General features: G+C 43.3%; 1 protein-coding gene across 2 annotated transcripts in view; it reads left to right on the forward strand.

Annotated features, from left to right (window-relative positions):
- The window catches only part of TEX2 (testis expressed 2), a 1,181,730-nt gene that overhangs the window by 680,766 nt on the left and 488,913 nt on the right, over nucleotides 1-12,051 (forward strand). For both annotated transcript variants that reach the window (XM_069654999.1, XM_069655000.1), the window contains exon 5: nucleotides 8,880-9,127. In XM_069654999.1, coding sequence (XP_069511100.1) covers nucleotides 8,880-9,127 — 248 coding nt within the window. The remainder of the gene's footprint in view (nucleotides 1-8,879; nucleotides 9,128-12,051) is intronic.

Below are 12,051 nucleotides of genomic sequence, written 5' to 3' on the forward strand. Positions count from 1 at the left end.
CCACTGGGTGCGTTGGGCACCAACTGTTCCGCCACCGATAATTCTGAGAGGGCTGCACACAGTATTTGTGGGGTATCCTCTCTCCACAATTTGAGCAGGTTTACATGATAATTTTTGTTTTTTTCTTTTCTGTCGGGCTGGGCTATTTCATAGTTCACCGGTCCTAAGACTTTTGTGACCTGATAAGGACCCTTCCACTGTGCCAGCATTTTATTGGTAGTTGTTGGTAATAGGACCAGGACTTTGTCTCCCACTTTGAAGGTACGTAATCGAGTCCCTTGGTCGTAATATTTTTCTTGTTGTAGTTGGGCTCGACCTAACCTCTCTTGTGCAAATTCCCGGAGGTGCCCCAGATGTTCTTGTAAGTCATTTACATACTCAGACAATGTTTTCTCTTCTTGATCCTCCCACGTTTTCTTTAACACTTTCAGAATAGATCTTGGTTGCCTTCCAAATAACAGTTCAAAAGGGGAAAATCCTGTTGAGGATTGTGGTGTGTCGCGGAGTATCATCAGTACCCATGGTAGTGCTCTGTCCCACCCCAATCCTGTGGGACTTGTGGCCCTTCTTAACATTTGTTTTATGGTCTGATTGTATCTTTCCACAAGTCCATCAGTTTGTGGGTGGTACACAGAAGTTTTCAGATGCTTTATTCCTAATGTTTTACACACTTCTTTCATTACAAGGGACATGAAATTGCTTCCTTGGTCTGTCACTATTTCTTGTGGTATTCCCACTCGGGCGTAATAGGGGAGCAAGACGTCGCAGACTTGTTTAGCTGAGATACCTCGTAAGGGAAACGCTTCCGGGTATCTTGTGGCATAGTCCACTACCACCAAGAGAAACTTATACCCTCGGCTGCTAGGTTCCATGGGACCGACAATATCCATCCCGATTCGTTGGAAAGGCTCTTTAATAAGGGGCATCCTCTGCAACGGGGCTCGAGGCGGAATACGATTACTGGTCTTTTGGCAGATGGAACATTCCTGACAATACTTAGCCACTTCAGCATATATCCCCGGCCAGTAGAAGTTCTGGAGTAGTCTTTTCAGAGTCATATTTTCTGCCAGGTGCCCCCCTGTGTTGTGGTCATGTGCTAGTTGCACCAAATTCATGCGGTAGGACAGAGGTACCAATAGTTGTTCTTTTTCTGTGTGATCTACCCCTCTGGTTATCCTGTAGTACAGACCTTGCTTCTCTCTAAAATATGGGGTGGAGCCTGTATTTTGGGTTGATTCATGAGCTTGTTCTCTTGCCCGTTTTAGTGAGTCATCCGTTTCTAATTCGGTGCGGAATGAGGGTATATGATCCTCTACTTTCCAATCTATCAGGGCTATTTCCTGGGCTTCTGCCCTCCATCCCCACCTATTCTCTCTTTTCTGTGCCCGTGACAACCGTTCCCGAATTGGGTACCCCTTCAGTACTGATCCGGAATACGGTGCTTCTTTTAGCCATTTTTCAAATCCGGGTAAGTCGGTGCCTATCAGGACTGGGGCTGGTAGGGTAGGTATCACTGCTGCTTTTATTGGAATCTGCTCCCCCTCTATCCCCAAAGTAATGTCTCTGGTAGGATACTCTTTGACGTCCCCATGCACACATTTCACAACCACTCCGCTCACCTGGTTATCTTCTTGGTTGCTTACATGGGGCTGGATCGCTGTTTGACGACTTCCGCTGTCCATCAGGGCCTGGGCGGGGTGTCCGTCCACAGTTACTTCTATCACGTACGGGAGTCGCCGTCTTCGGATTTCCTGTGACTGAATGGTTCCAATCTCCATCGGTTCTGGTTTTGCTTTTCGGGAGCAGAATCTTGCTATGTGCCCCCATTCACCACACTCAAAGCATTGTGGGCCCCCAGGGGTTCTCGGACCCCCATTACCTGATGACGCTCTGATCTCTGGCCGAGGTCTGGGCTCTGTCGATATCGATCTGTAAGGCCCATTGCGCAGGATGGCCGTGTCTCCGCTTTGTTTCACTTGGGGTGTCATGAAGGACCTTGGGGTACCGGCTTTTTGGTAGGCAGTTGCTACGTCTACGGCTTCTGGTAGTGTTAGGTGGTGGTGTTGTCTGACCCACCTCTGTATAGGTCCGGGCATGGCCTCTACAAATTGTTCAAGGATGATTTTGTCTTTGATTTGCCCAATGGTGGAGGTGCTGGGCTGCAACCATTTCTCTGCGAGGTCCTGAATTCTATAAAACAGTTGTCTCGGGCTCTCTCCTGGTTTGAGCCTGGTCTCCCGATATTTGATCCTATAGGACTCTTCATCCATTCCCAGTCTTTCTAGGATAGTTTTTTTCAGTTCGACATATGGGGTATCCCCTGTGGGATTTGCTGCTTGATAGGCTCCCTGCATTACCCCAGTCAGCAAAGGGGCCAGAAAGAAAGCCCATCTCTCTTGTGGCCATTGGGCGGCTCTTGCTATTCGTTCGAAATTGACAAAGAAAAAACTTGGGTCATCCCCCGTTTGGTATTTCTGCAGTACTGTGGGTGGAACTGCATGTTGAGTTCTTGTTGCCGCTACAGCTTCTCCCAGTATTCGTAGTGCTTCTCTACCTTGATCTTGGGCGGCATTCTGTACCTGGATTGCCTGCTGCAGGGCTTGGCGGTCTGCTTGTGCTTGGTGTCCCTGCACCTGGACTAGTTGCTGTAACTGTTGCTGACCCTCAGCCAAGGTCTTTATTACCGCTTCCATTGTTTTGTGCTTTGCGAGGCGCTATCTTTATCCCACCGCTGCCACCACTGTTAAACAGCAGGCGGGAGGCTTAATTGAGGATGCACCAAATTCTTTTTATTCTGAACAACAAAAAACAACTTTAAATGCAGATATCAACCCAAACAAGTTTTTCGTTTTTTTAAGGAAGCACTCTTTCACTTCCTGAACAATGCCTTAAATCAGGGTTGGTGCTGTGACACGGGTTAAGGCCAAATTAATGTCAAGAAAAACAAACAGAAGTCTTTTAAGCGTCCTTGCCTTTTCTTTCCTTGTTTCCGTGGGTTAAAGTAAACAGTCCATAAATCAATGCCCGTCTCGTCTAACAGCCAGCATTTATCCCGGCCAAATGGTGCTTTTCAAGTAGGCCCCTGTCAGATGGCCTCTGCGTTTTTCTGCGGCGAGAGTTCGCTCATAGGGACTTCTTGCATGCCTCCGGCTCTGGCAATCAGTATGCCCAGTTAAAACCAGCTGCCTCCTCCTTCCATTTCTCCTCGCACTCGCCTTCTCCCTGGATAGAGAAAGAACAGACAGCCCTTCTGAATCCACGCATGCGTTATAAATGCTGTTCTCCCCTCCCCTCCCAAGTCCAGGTGTGTTCAATCTCTCTGTGCTCTCCTGAATCAACCCCACCCTTTCCTTGCTTTTCTCTCTGGGCTCTCCCACCTGACCTCCCTGGTTATTATTGGATTCCACCCGCCCTCCTGATTTTCTGTCCGTTCTGAATGCCCTTCTTCTGTTGCAGTAATAAGGTAGGTGAAGGTCATTATGCAATTTGGAACTAAGTGATTTGGGAGCTTTTCTTCGTGATTCAACATAGTGCATTGTGGGAGATGTAGTTTTCTGACATGTAGTCTCTGTAGATTTTCTTCCGTAACCACCTCCCAGAGTGGGGTTTTTTATTATGTGCGGCATGTTCTCACCGTCCAGGGCTGCAGGTACAGGGTGTTCTGTTAACTCTATGTTGGCGAGTGGGATAGATGTCCCGCCACTGTTCAACTTATACAACTCAGGGGGTGTATCCTCACAATTGTGCATTCTTTTCAAGTGCTAAAAGTACTATTGAGAGGGAAATATTTAACCTGGAGGGAAAAGGCACCCAATTTAACAAAGCAGGACTTATTTGGCCAAGTCTTGCCTTGAAATGGCTGAGTACAACACAACCTGCACATGAGTCTTTCATCACTGGAATTTTAGCACAGCATATTGAATTGAATTCACTGGTTAGCTATGTGCGCCAGCTTAAAACTGAAAGCTTTCATCGAAGCTGTGTGCACGGTCATTAGAGGTCTGAAGAGGCAGAGACTTAAGGGTGGGCCCTGTGGTATTCTACTTGAAACTAAAGTTTCTGACAAGTACCCCTATGGTTTCACTCTCTATATGTGTTCTTGTATTAAAAAGGATGAAGTACTAGGATGCCTCAGGGGTACCATCTGCCATGGAACTGATTCCAATCTTATTGACGGACTGTCACAGGTTTCCCCCTTTCTCACCTGTTTTCGCTGCTTGATGAATTCCGTTGTAGAGGTTTTCTTCCTTATGGTTCGGGTCTTGAACAAGCCCGCTCGGCCGTCTTCGGCTTCCAGGGTTCGTTCAACTTTTTATCCGGGATCGATAGTAAACTCCAGGAAATCCTGGAAAAAATAAGGGGAAAAAGCACTCGGAGGCGGGTGCACGGATTCCGGGAGAAAGTTGGGTAAGAAGGAGAAGGGATAGAATGGAGCAAGGGTCCGGGAACCAGGAAAGCAACAAAGCTCCGTAAAGGCGAACTACGGAGCACACGTCTAGCCACAGCTAACAGTAGCGTTGAGACGTGCGGAAGCGCAGGGGTGTGGCTATTTTATCAAGTGTGCTGCAATGAACGCGAAGACTGGTAGACAGCGTTCAATGTCTGCGGCCATATTGGTAGTACAACAGAGTGAAAGTCCCGGCGTGACGGGGCCCAGGAGGTCCAGAAGGGGCGTGTCCGATGGGTCATGACACAGACTGAGTATGTTGCAGCCGCTACTCTCAACACATCGTCACTGTTTCTGCACGGCACTCGAGTTTAAAGTGAAACTGGTAGTCAATAATGAGCATCCTCATTCCTTGAAGCGGCGGCATTGTCGAATCACAATCGCGTTTTCCTTGGCATTTAAGGGTAGACTGGCAATAGGTCCGTATCTGCCTTTATAAGATGCGCTTTGGTTAGGCTTCCGCTGTAGACTAGGTCCAAGCATTCAAGAAGCGAGAAGTTGATGGTGGATGTAAACAGCCCAGATATAAGGAGGGCAACTAAGGCTTGGAGAAATGAAGCTGGTATTTTTGTATTTTATTATTATCTTATATGTTTAAAAAATAACCTTTAAAATTAGAAGAGAAGAATACATATTACAATAGCATACAAACTTTACAATCATCACATTTCCTCAAGATAAAACAGTTCATTTTAGAAATTAATCAACAGGCTCTAAAAAGGAAAAAAAAAGATATAAAACAGTACATTCTCAAGTGCATTGTCTGTATCGTCTCTCTGTAGCTGTAAGGATTTCAAAAATCCAGTTACTGCTAACAAAGTAGAAGTTGTCCAAGCAGCTAAACAACCGTCCCAGACTGTCTCAATATCACCCATTTCTAATAACATTTAGAGTGTTTCACAATCTCAATTTGATTTTCCCCTTTACAAAAACAGCAGATGGCAAATTCAGGCTGCAATAGTGTATATCTAAGCTGATCCTTCCTAGTTAATATCAGATTCCGCCTGAATCGTAGGAAGCAACGTCTGATTTTTCTATCTGTATATATGCCAAGGTGTGGGGCAAGAGGATGTCCAGTTAGAGTCGAAAGCAAAAGGGTCGAATGCAAAAGGGTCAAGTGCATTCGACCGAAAACCAAAGGATCGAATTTAAAAAAAATATATATATTTTTTTTGTTGCTCTAGTGTAGTTTTAAAAGGGTGTTTTGACTCGAATTGACTCGAATCTTTTGTCATTCGACCCTTTTTTTCGATCCTTTGACCTACAACCGGCCAAGAGTACCAGCTTTTTTATGCTCAGCTGACAGATGGTTCAAAGATCTGTACGTGTGCCTTCCCTCCAGGGTAGCAATCCAGAAATGTCTGTTTCACTTTCCCTGGGTTCCCTGGGTTAGACACCAGATCGCAATCTGATAAACCAATTTCACTAAGCAGACTGACGCAGAATTTGGAAAACTCATTAACATATAGGTCCCCTTTCGTATCCGATATGTTCCATATGACCGCGTACAGCAAATACTTCTTTGGGCATACATTTTTATAATAAAATGATACACATTTCCAGCAAGCCTTCGATTTTAAGGAGTATGCACTGAGTTCATATCTGGTTGCTACAAGCGGCACACACAACTCTGGATCCAAAGGGCTTTTCTCCAAATGAATCCATCTACAATTCAAGGTGCTAAAATTTCAATGCTGTATATCATTTTGGGGACACTCTTCCCCTCATAAAACCTCAATATTGGGACTAATGTGAATTTCCCATACTTGGCATCAGTTCTGCACAGCTAATTAGAAAATGCAATTGTGTGAGTCGTTAACCATTCTTTGATGTATTTTTTGTGCATTTTCACAGTAATTTTGAATCCTAGATAAACAAAAGTATCCCCCTGCTAGATTAAGTTGTTTCCAACATGTCATGCTTTTAATCCTGGCTGGCAGTGCATGACTGTAGTTTTTTTAGGGCTTACCATGAGAGAATGGCACTTAGCAAAATCTGGGAAGGTGGTAATCAGGTGCTGCAGACCTAAGTTCGAGCAGTCAAATAAAAGAAAGTCTGCGTAGGCTAGCTGCATTGCTTTCATATTGCCAATTTTTGGACTGGCAAACGCAGATGGTGATAAGAAATCGCCAATATTGGACATGTAGAGGTTGAACACGCAGGGTGCCAAAACAGAACCGTGCCTGACTCCTATATATGTCGCATTGTTTCGTTACAGGGTTCCCTGCTTGTCCAACCTAATTTGCACATTGGACTCGTACTATAAACCAATAATTAGGTGCAACAAACCATCAGGGATCCATCACTTCTTTAGTTTGGCCCACAATAAGCTCTGATCAACTGCATCAAATGCGGTGGAGAGATTGATAGTTGCCAAATACACAATCATATTTCTTATACAATGCTTGACTCATGATGCACTTAAAATAAAACCATTGAGGGAGGGTCCCTAGATGCTTCCAGAAGCCTGTCTGCCAATTTTTAATCTTAACCAATTTATTTTGCCATTCCTCTAGGTGCACCAACAACAAGGTCGCAAAGACCTTGCTGTCGGCGTCCAAGGTGGCTATTGGTCGATAATTCAGCTGTTCTTGGCGAGAGCCTTTTTTTATGTATTGGTAGGATATAGCCGATTACCAGGATTTAGGGAATTTCAGAAGCTGCAATATATTTGAATAAGATAGATAAGATAATTGGCCAAACCCCTGGGTTCCCTTTAAACAGTAGATTGGATAATCGATTTGGTCCTGGGGCCTGAGAAGTACTAATTTTCATAACTATCTCTTAAATCTGATCACTATCCAAATGTAAGTGCCAATCATTAACAAAAAGAGGAGTTACCATAGACTCACTTGCCACTTGTCTCTCTGGGAGTGCAAACATGGTTTTGTAGTGTGCCACCCAACCCTGCTTAGATACAGGATTCAGTTGGTTTGCTGGCGGTGCACTCTTAAGATCGTTAATTTCCAGAATGCCTGGGAAATTTTGTTACGTGGTGCCAACAACATATTCTCAGCGTCCCTCTGGCTCCTTATTTTTCAGTTAATGACAAATCCCTGAACCTAGAAATGGCTCTTAACTGGGCTCTCCTGTCCCTTTTCTTTGCTGCTACTTCAGGGTCAAAAGGATGCGCATGTTTCTTTCCCTGGCCCGCGTTCGCATTTTATCAGTGAAAAAGCAATGATCTATTAGATCATCTATAAATCCATCATAGTTAGCCAATGTTAATGTATTATGATAGCTGGTATGCCTTTCACAAAGGGGGATGAAGCTTTGGATCATAGAGTTTAGGGACACATTTGAATTTGAATGAAGCAGTGACAGTATCTTTCCAGCCTCCATAGTGTGCTGCGTAGTGCTCATCTCTTATCGCTGTTGATGGAGAGATTGGGGCTCTCTCCAAGACCCCCTTCATGCTCATTCCTTGGTCCATGGAGAAGTTAGAAATATGCTGATAGAATGCTTTGCATTGCAGAAACTTGGCATTCATACTGATATGATTGGAATGGTTTGTATGATTGTAATAAGATATTTGTATGAGGGTTTGATGTGTTTTGTTGAACATGGTTTTGAGAGTGGCACTTTGATATGGAGGGAGAATTTAAAGACTGATTTAACTTTAGTGCATGTTTCCTCATCTGCATTCTGCTGTTTTGCAGATGCTCTTTAGACTACGATATGTTAGGATAACTAATCTGGCCCAGGATGATAGCTCAGGGGCAACGCGTTCATCATGGAAGACAACGCAGGGCAACACAGGTTAGAATCCCGGTCCCACCTTTAGGGACTGGTCTCCAGTATTAAGCGTGTTATAAATGTTTAATTATTTTTATTGGCGTATTTGTATTGGCTTTTTAGGTTAATCTTGTTTGAACGCTAGCTGGACTGAAAAAGATTTAATACATAGGCCTTGAGAAATGTCAAATAGTGGGTTAACAGTCTGGTTAGGTACATTGGTTGGCATATGAGTCTGCGAATAAGTTTTGCAATTCCTTAAGACTCCTTGGTGCTTCTTGAGGCCAGTCCAGAACTCTCATGGAAGTACATTCCTGAGGATGAGCACTGCACAAAGCAATGCTCCTCGGATGATGAAGTGTAGCCAATTCCTGCTTCCTGGAAGACAATGCTAATGGGCAGACTTTAGTACAGCAAAGGTATAACGGTATAAAAATGCTTTGCATCGCCTTTCTTTTCCCCATATATTTTCACCCTGTATTTGGTATATCAGTGAGATCTAGATCAGCTTTTGTCATTTACTGAAGTTGAGTAGAAATGTTGTTGGCCATGTAGGTTGGTTTTCCTAATCAGTCAACGCTAGCTATCAATAAAGCATGTAAAGGTATAAACATAGGTTTTGGTTGCCACACTACCAGTTTATTTTGTTGTTTATTGTGGTGTGTCATTTTGGATATCTTTTGTTCCTTTCCTTTAGGAGCACTGTCATCACTCAGTAGGACCAACAGCCAGTCTGCCATTCTCACACACAGTCGCAACAGCAGTAAAGGAAGCCTAGATGAAGTTGTGCCACAGTCAAAACCGAAGGATATGGCAGCGAGTGTGCGACAAAAAATGCTTCTGGACTACAACGTCTATATGGCGAAATGTGTTCCACACGAAGATAAGAGCCCAGCCGCCAGCCCTGTGGACAGTGCAGAGAGCAGCCCCACAGCCTCAAAGAAGGTAAGCAACCCAGGCTGAACAAACATCTCCCCAATATGTGCCAAAATTAAGAATAAAGGCCGTCCGACTTCAGGGCTTATGGTAGCAATCAAAAATAATGTAAGCTTAAAGCTCTACCCCTGGGCATCACCCATCCCCCCCCCCATTTGCAGATGGTTAAGGGGCATCACCCACCCCCCCCCCCATTTGCAGATGGTTAAGGGGGATTACCCAGGAAGGAGGGGAGGGGGTAATTACATTAATTAACATGTATAGAAATCCGGCTGCTTTGACTGACCAAAAATTCTTTCATGAGCTCGAAATACTGCTCAACATGATAGTTGCCACTGTGGAGATTACAAATATTATCATTGCAGGGGATTTGAACCTACAATGTATATCTGATAAACTAAGTAAAAGAAACATACCACTTGAAACATAGACAACTATCATGGATAAATGGCAGCTCATCATGTTAAATGGCTCTATTGAGGCAGACGTGCCCCCTGCTCCCACGTGGCGTACAGGGAAAAGTCACTCTATTCTAGATTATGTTTATGTTGACTCCGTTACATATCCCAAAATTGTACACTTTGAAGTGGTAAAACAATTTCATAGTGATCATGAGTTGCTTGCATTAAGATGTAACTTGGAAATGATGGTGGAGTATTCTACAAGAAACCGCTATACCAAATGCCTACAGGTTAATAATGTAAGGACTTGTTTCTTCTGGAATACCAACTCCCTAAATTGGCTTAATGATAACATTACTGATCATCAAATGAGGCAAATTGATGATCCTGATGCATTGAGTGGTACATATATCAATGCCCTGCAACTGTTTAAAGTCCATTTATTTACAAATGCAGGACATACATTTAAAAAGAGACATGCATTTGATTCTGAACTACAAGAACAGAAAGGAGAGATGAGTATTCTGAAGAGACGAGTCCGCCTTAAACCTGTTTGTGAGAGGTCCGCGTTATTGAGAACTATAAAATGCAAGTACAACAACTGGAGACGAGCCAGAAAAGCTCACCTCGATCAGATAACTGGTGAACTATTGTTGAAGGTTGTACACGAGAAGAATTCAGCACAAATATGGAGATATTTAAATGCAGCGAATCATAATACTCTGTGTACGGCACAGATCAATGGTACCACGCAAGAACAATGGATTCATTACTATACTGATCTGTACGCTAATCCAAAATCAAATGATAAGGCACAAAGTGTAAATTTTACCACAACATATCGGATAAATATTAATGAAGAGGACATTTTATATTAAATAATGAAGTCAAGTAATTCGAGAGCTCCTGGCCCCGATGGTTTGAACAATAAAATGTTCCAACAGCATCCTGAAGAATGGTCCAGGATACTTAACAACGGGGCGTCAAGTAGGGCGATCGGTCGATAGTTGGCAGGACATGACTGATCGCCCTACTTGACGCCCCGGGTAAGCTCTTCTCTAGATTTATTCTTAGAGATTTTAACTTGTAGGCAATAACAAACTCTCATCGAAACCCGTTTCAAACTGGATTTGTGTCAGGACTGGGCACGCCAATTAATTTATTGACCATTGGAGCAATCCAAAGCCAACATTTTATGACTGGCCAACCTCTATATATGGCCTTTGTAGATTTTCAGGCCGCTTTTGACTCGGTATCGAGAGAGATATTGTTCGAGTAACTAAAAAGTGCAAACTGTCCTTTAACTATTCTTGGGTCTGATTCAGTCCCTCCATAAAGGCACAAAAATACAAGTAAGAACTTCTATGATGGGGGTCCTGACACCACTCATTGAAACTTATCAAGGGCTGAGGCAAGGATGTATACTTGGCTCCGCCCGCTTTAATTTCTTTATATCAGATATGAGTGAGGGATTTCAAGATATTGATATTGATGCCCCGAAGCTGAATGGACAACAGATACCAGCTTTATTTTATGCGGACAACCTAGTGTTGATGTCAGAAACTCCACAGGGTCTCCAAGGACTTTGTCATTATATGTTGATCATAATTGGCTGACAATGTGAGTAAAAACGAAAGTGCTCATATGTAACAAAAACAAGACAATGGGAACTCATAAAAAGTGGTTATTACAAAAAACAGTGCTAGACATTGAATCACAGTATGTATATTTAGGTGTCCTATTCAGTAATGATAAAAATGGCAAACCATATTTCTTGAATCTAGAGACAAAAATAGCTACATGGATATCTCAGTCCCTACTAATCAAGGCTAAATATGGAAAGTTTTCTCTTCTGCCTGTCATAACTTTTTATAGACAAAATAAAAATCACTCCGATATTATTTGGGCGGAAACGAAACCTGCATTTTCCGAAATTGTGTTAAAAAACTTGAAGGAAGTTATTGAAAATGTATGTTGAATCTTCCTAGCTGTGTGTCAATTGTGTGGATCCAACATGAATTGGGACTGATCTCTCTATATTGTCGAAATTTGTGGCAAGTAATTTCATTGTTCAGGAAATGCCTATTGACACCAGACTCAAAAATGTGAATAGGTATATTGTCGCAATATATGTTCACTTCAACTCACAAATTTGTGAAAACATGGATGAATCTTATTGTTCAGACAGTATTGTACGTTTTGACCGTATCTAAACAGTAGCACGTACAAAAAGGTCTAAAAATGCTACCACCAAAGGTTCGGACACCAAAGGTTTATAGTATAGTGAGCGGGGTTTGCAGGGAGAAGCCATGCAGCCTTCCGTAAAAAAATAAAAATAAGAAAAGGACCCTGCGGCGCCGGTTCCCAATCACGGAAGTGAAGGGAAACTGGCGCTGCAGGGACCCAGCTTGAAGAAGAAGGTAAGTGGAGTTTATGTTGGAGGTGTGGGTGGGGTGTGTTGAGGTTGTGGATGGGGGGGTGTGGGTGGGTGTGTGGGTATGTACATGTGTTCGCATGAGAAAGGTGCATACC

The sequence above is a fragment of the Ambystoma mexicanum genome, chromosome 3q (assembly GCF_040938575.1).
Source record: "Ambystoma mexicanum isolate Mex_15411 chromosome 3q, UKY_AmexF1_1, whole genome shotgun sequence".
Classification (NCBI taxonomy): Eukaryota; Metazoa; Chordata; class Amphibia; order Caudata; family Ambystomatidae; genus Ambystoma; species Ambystoma mexicanum.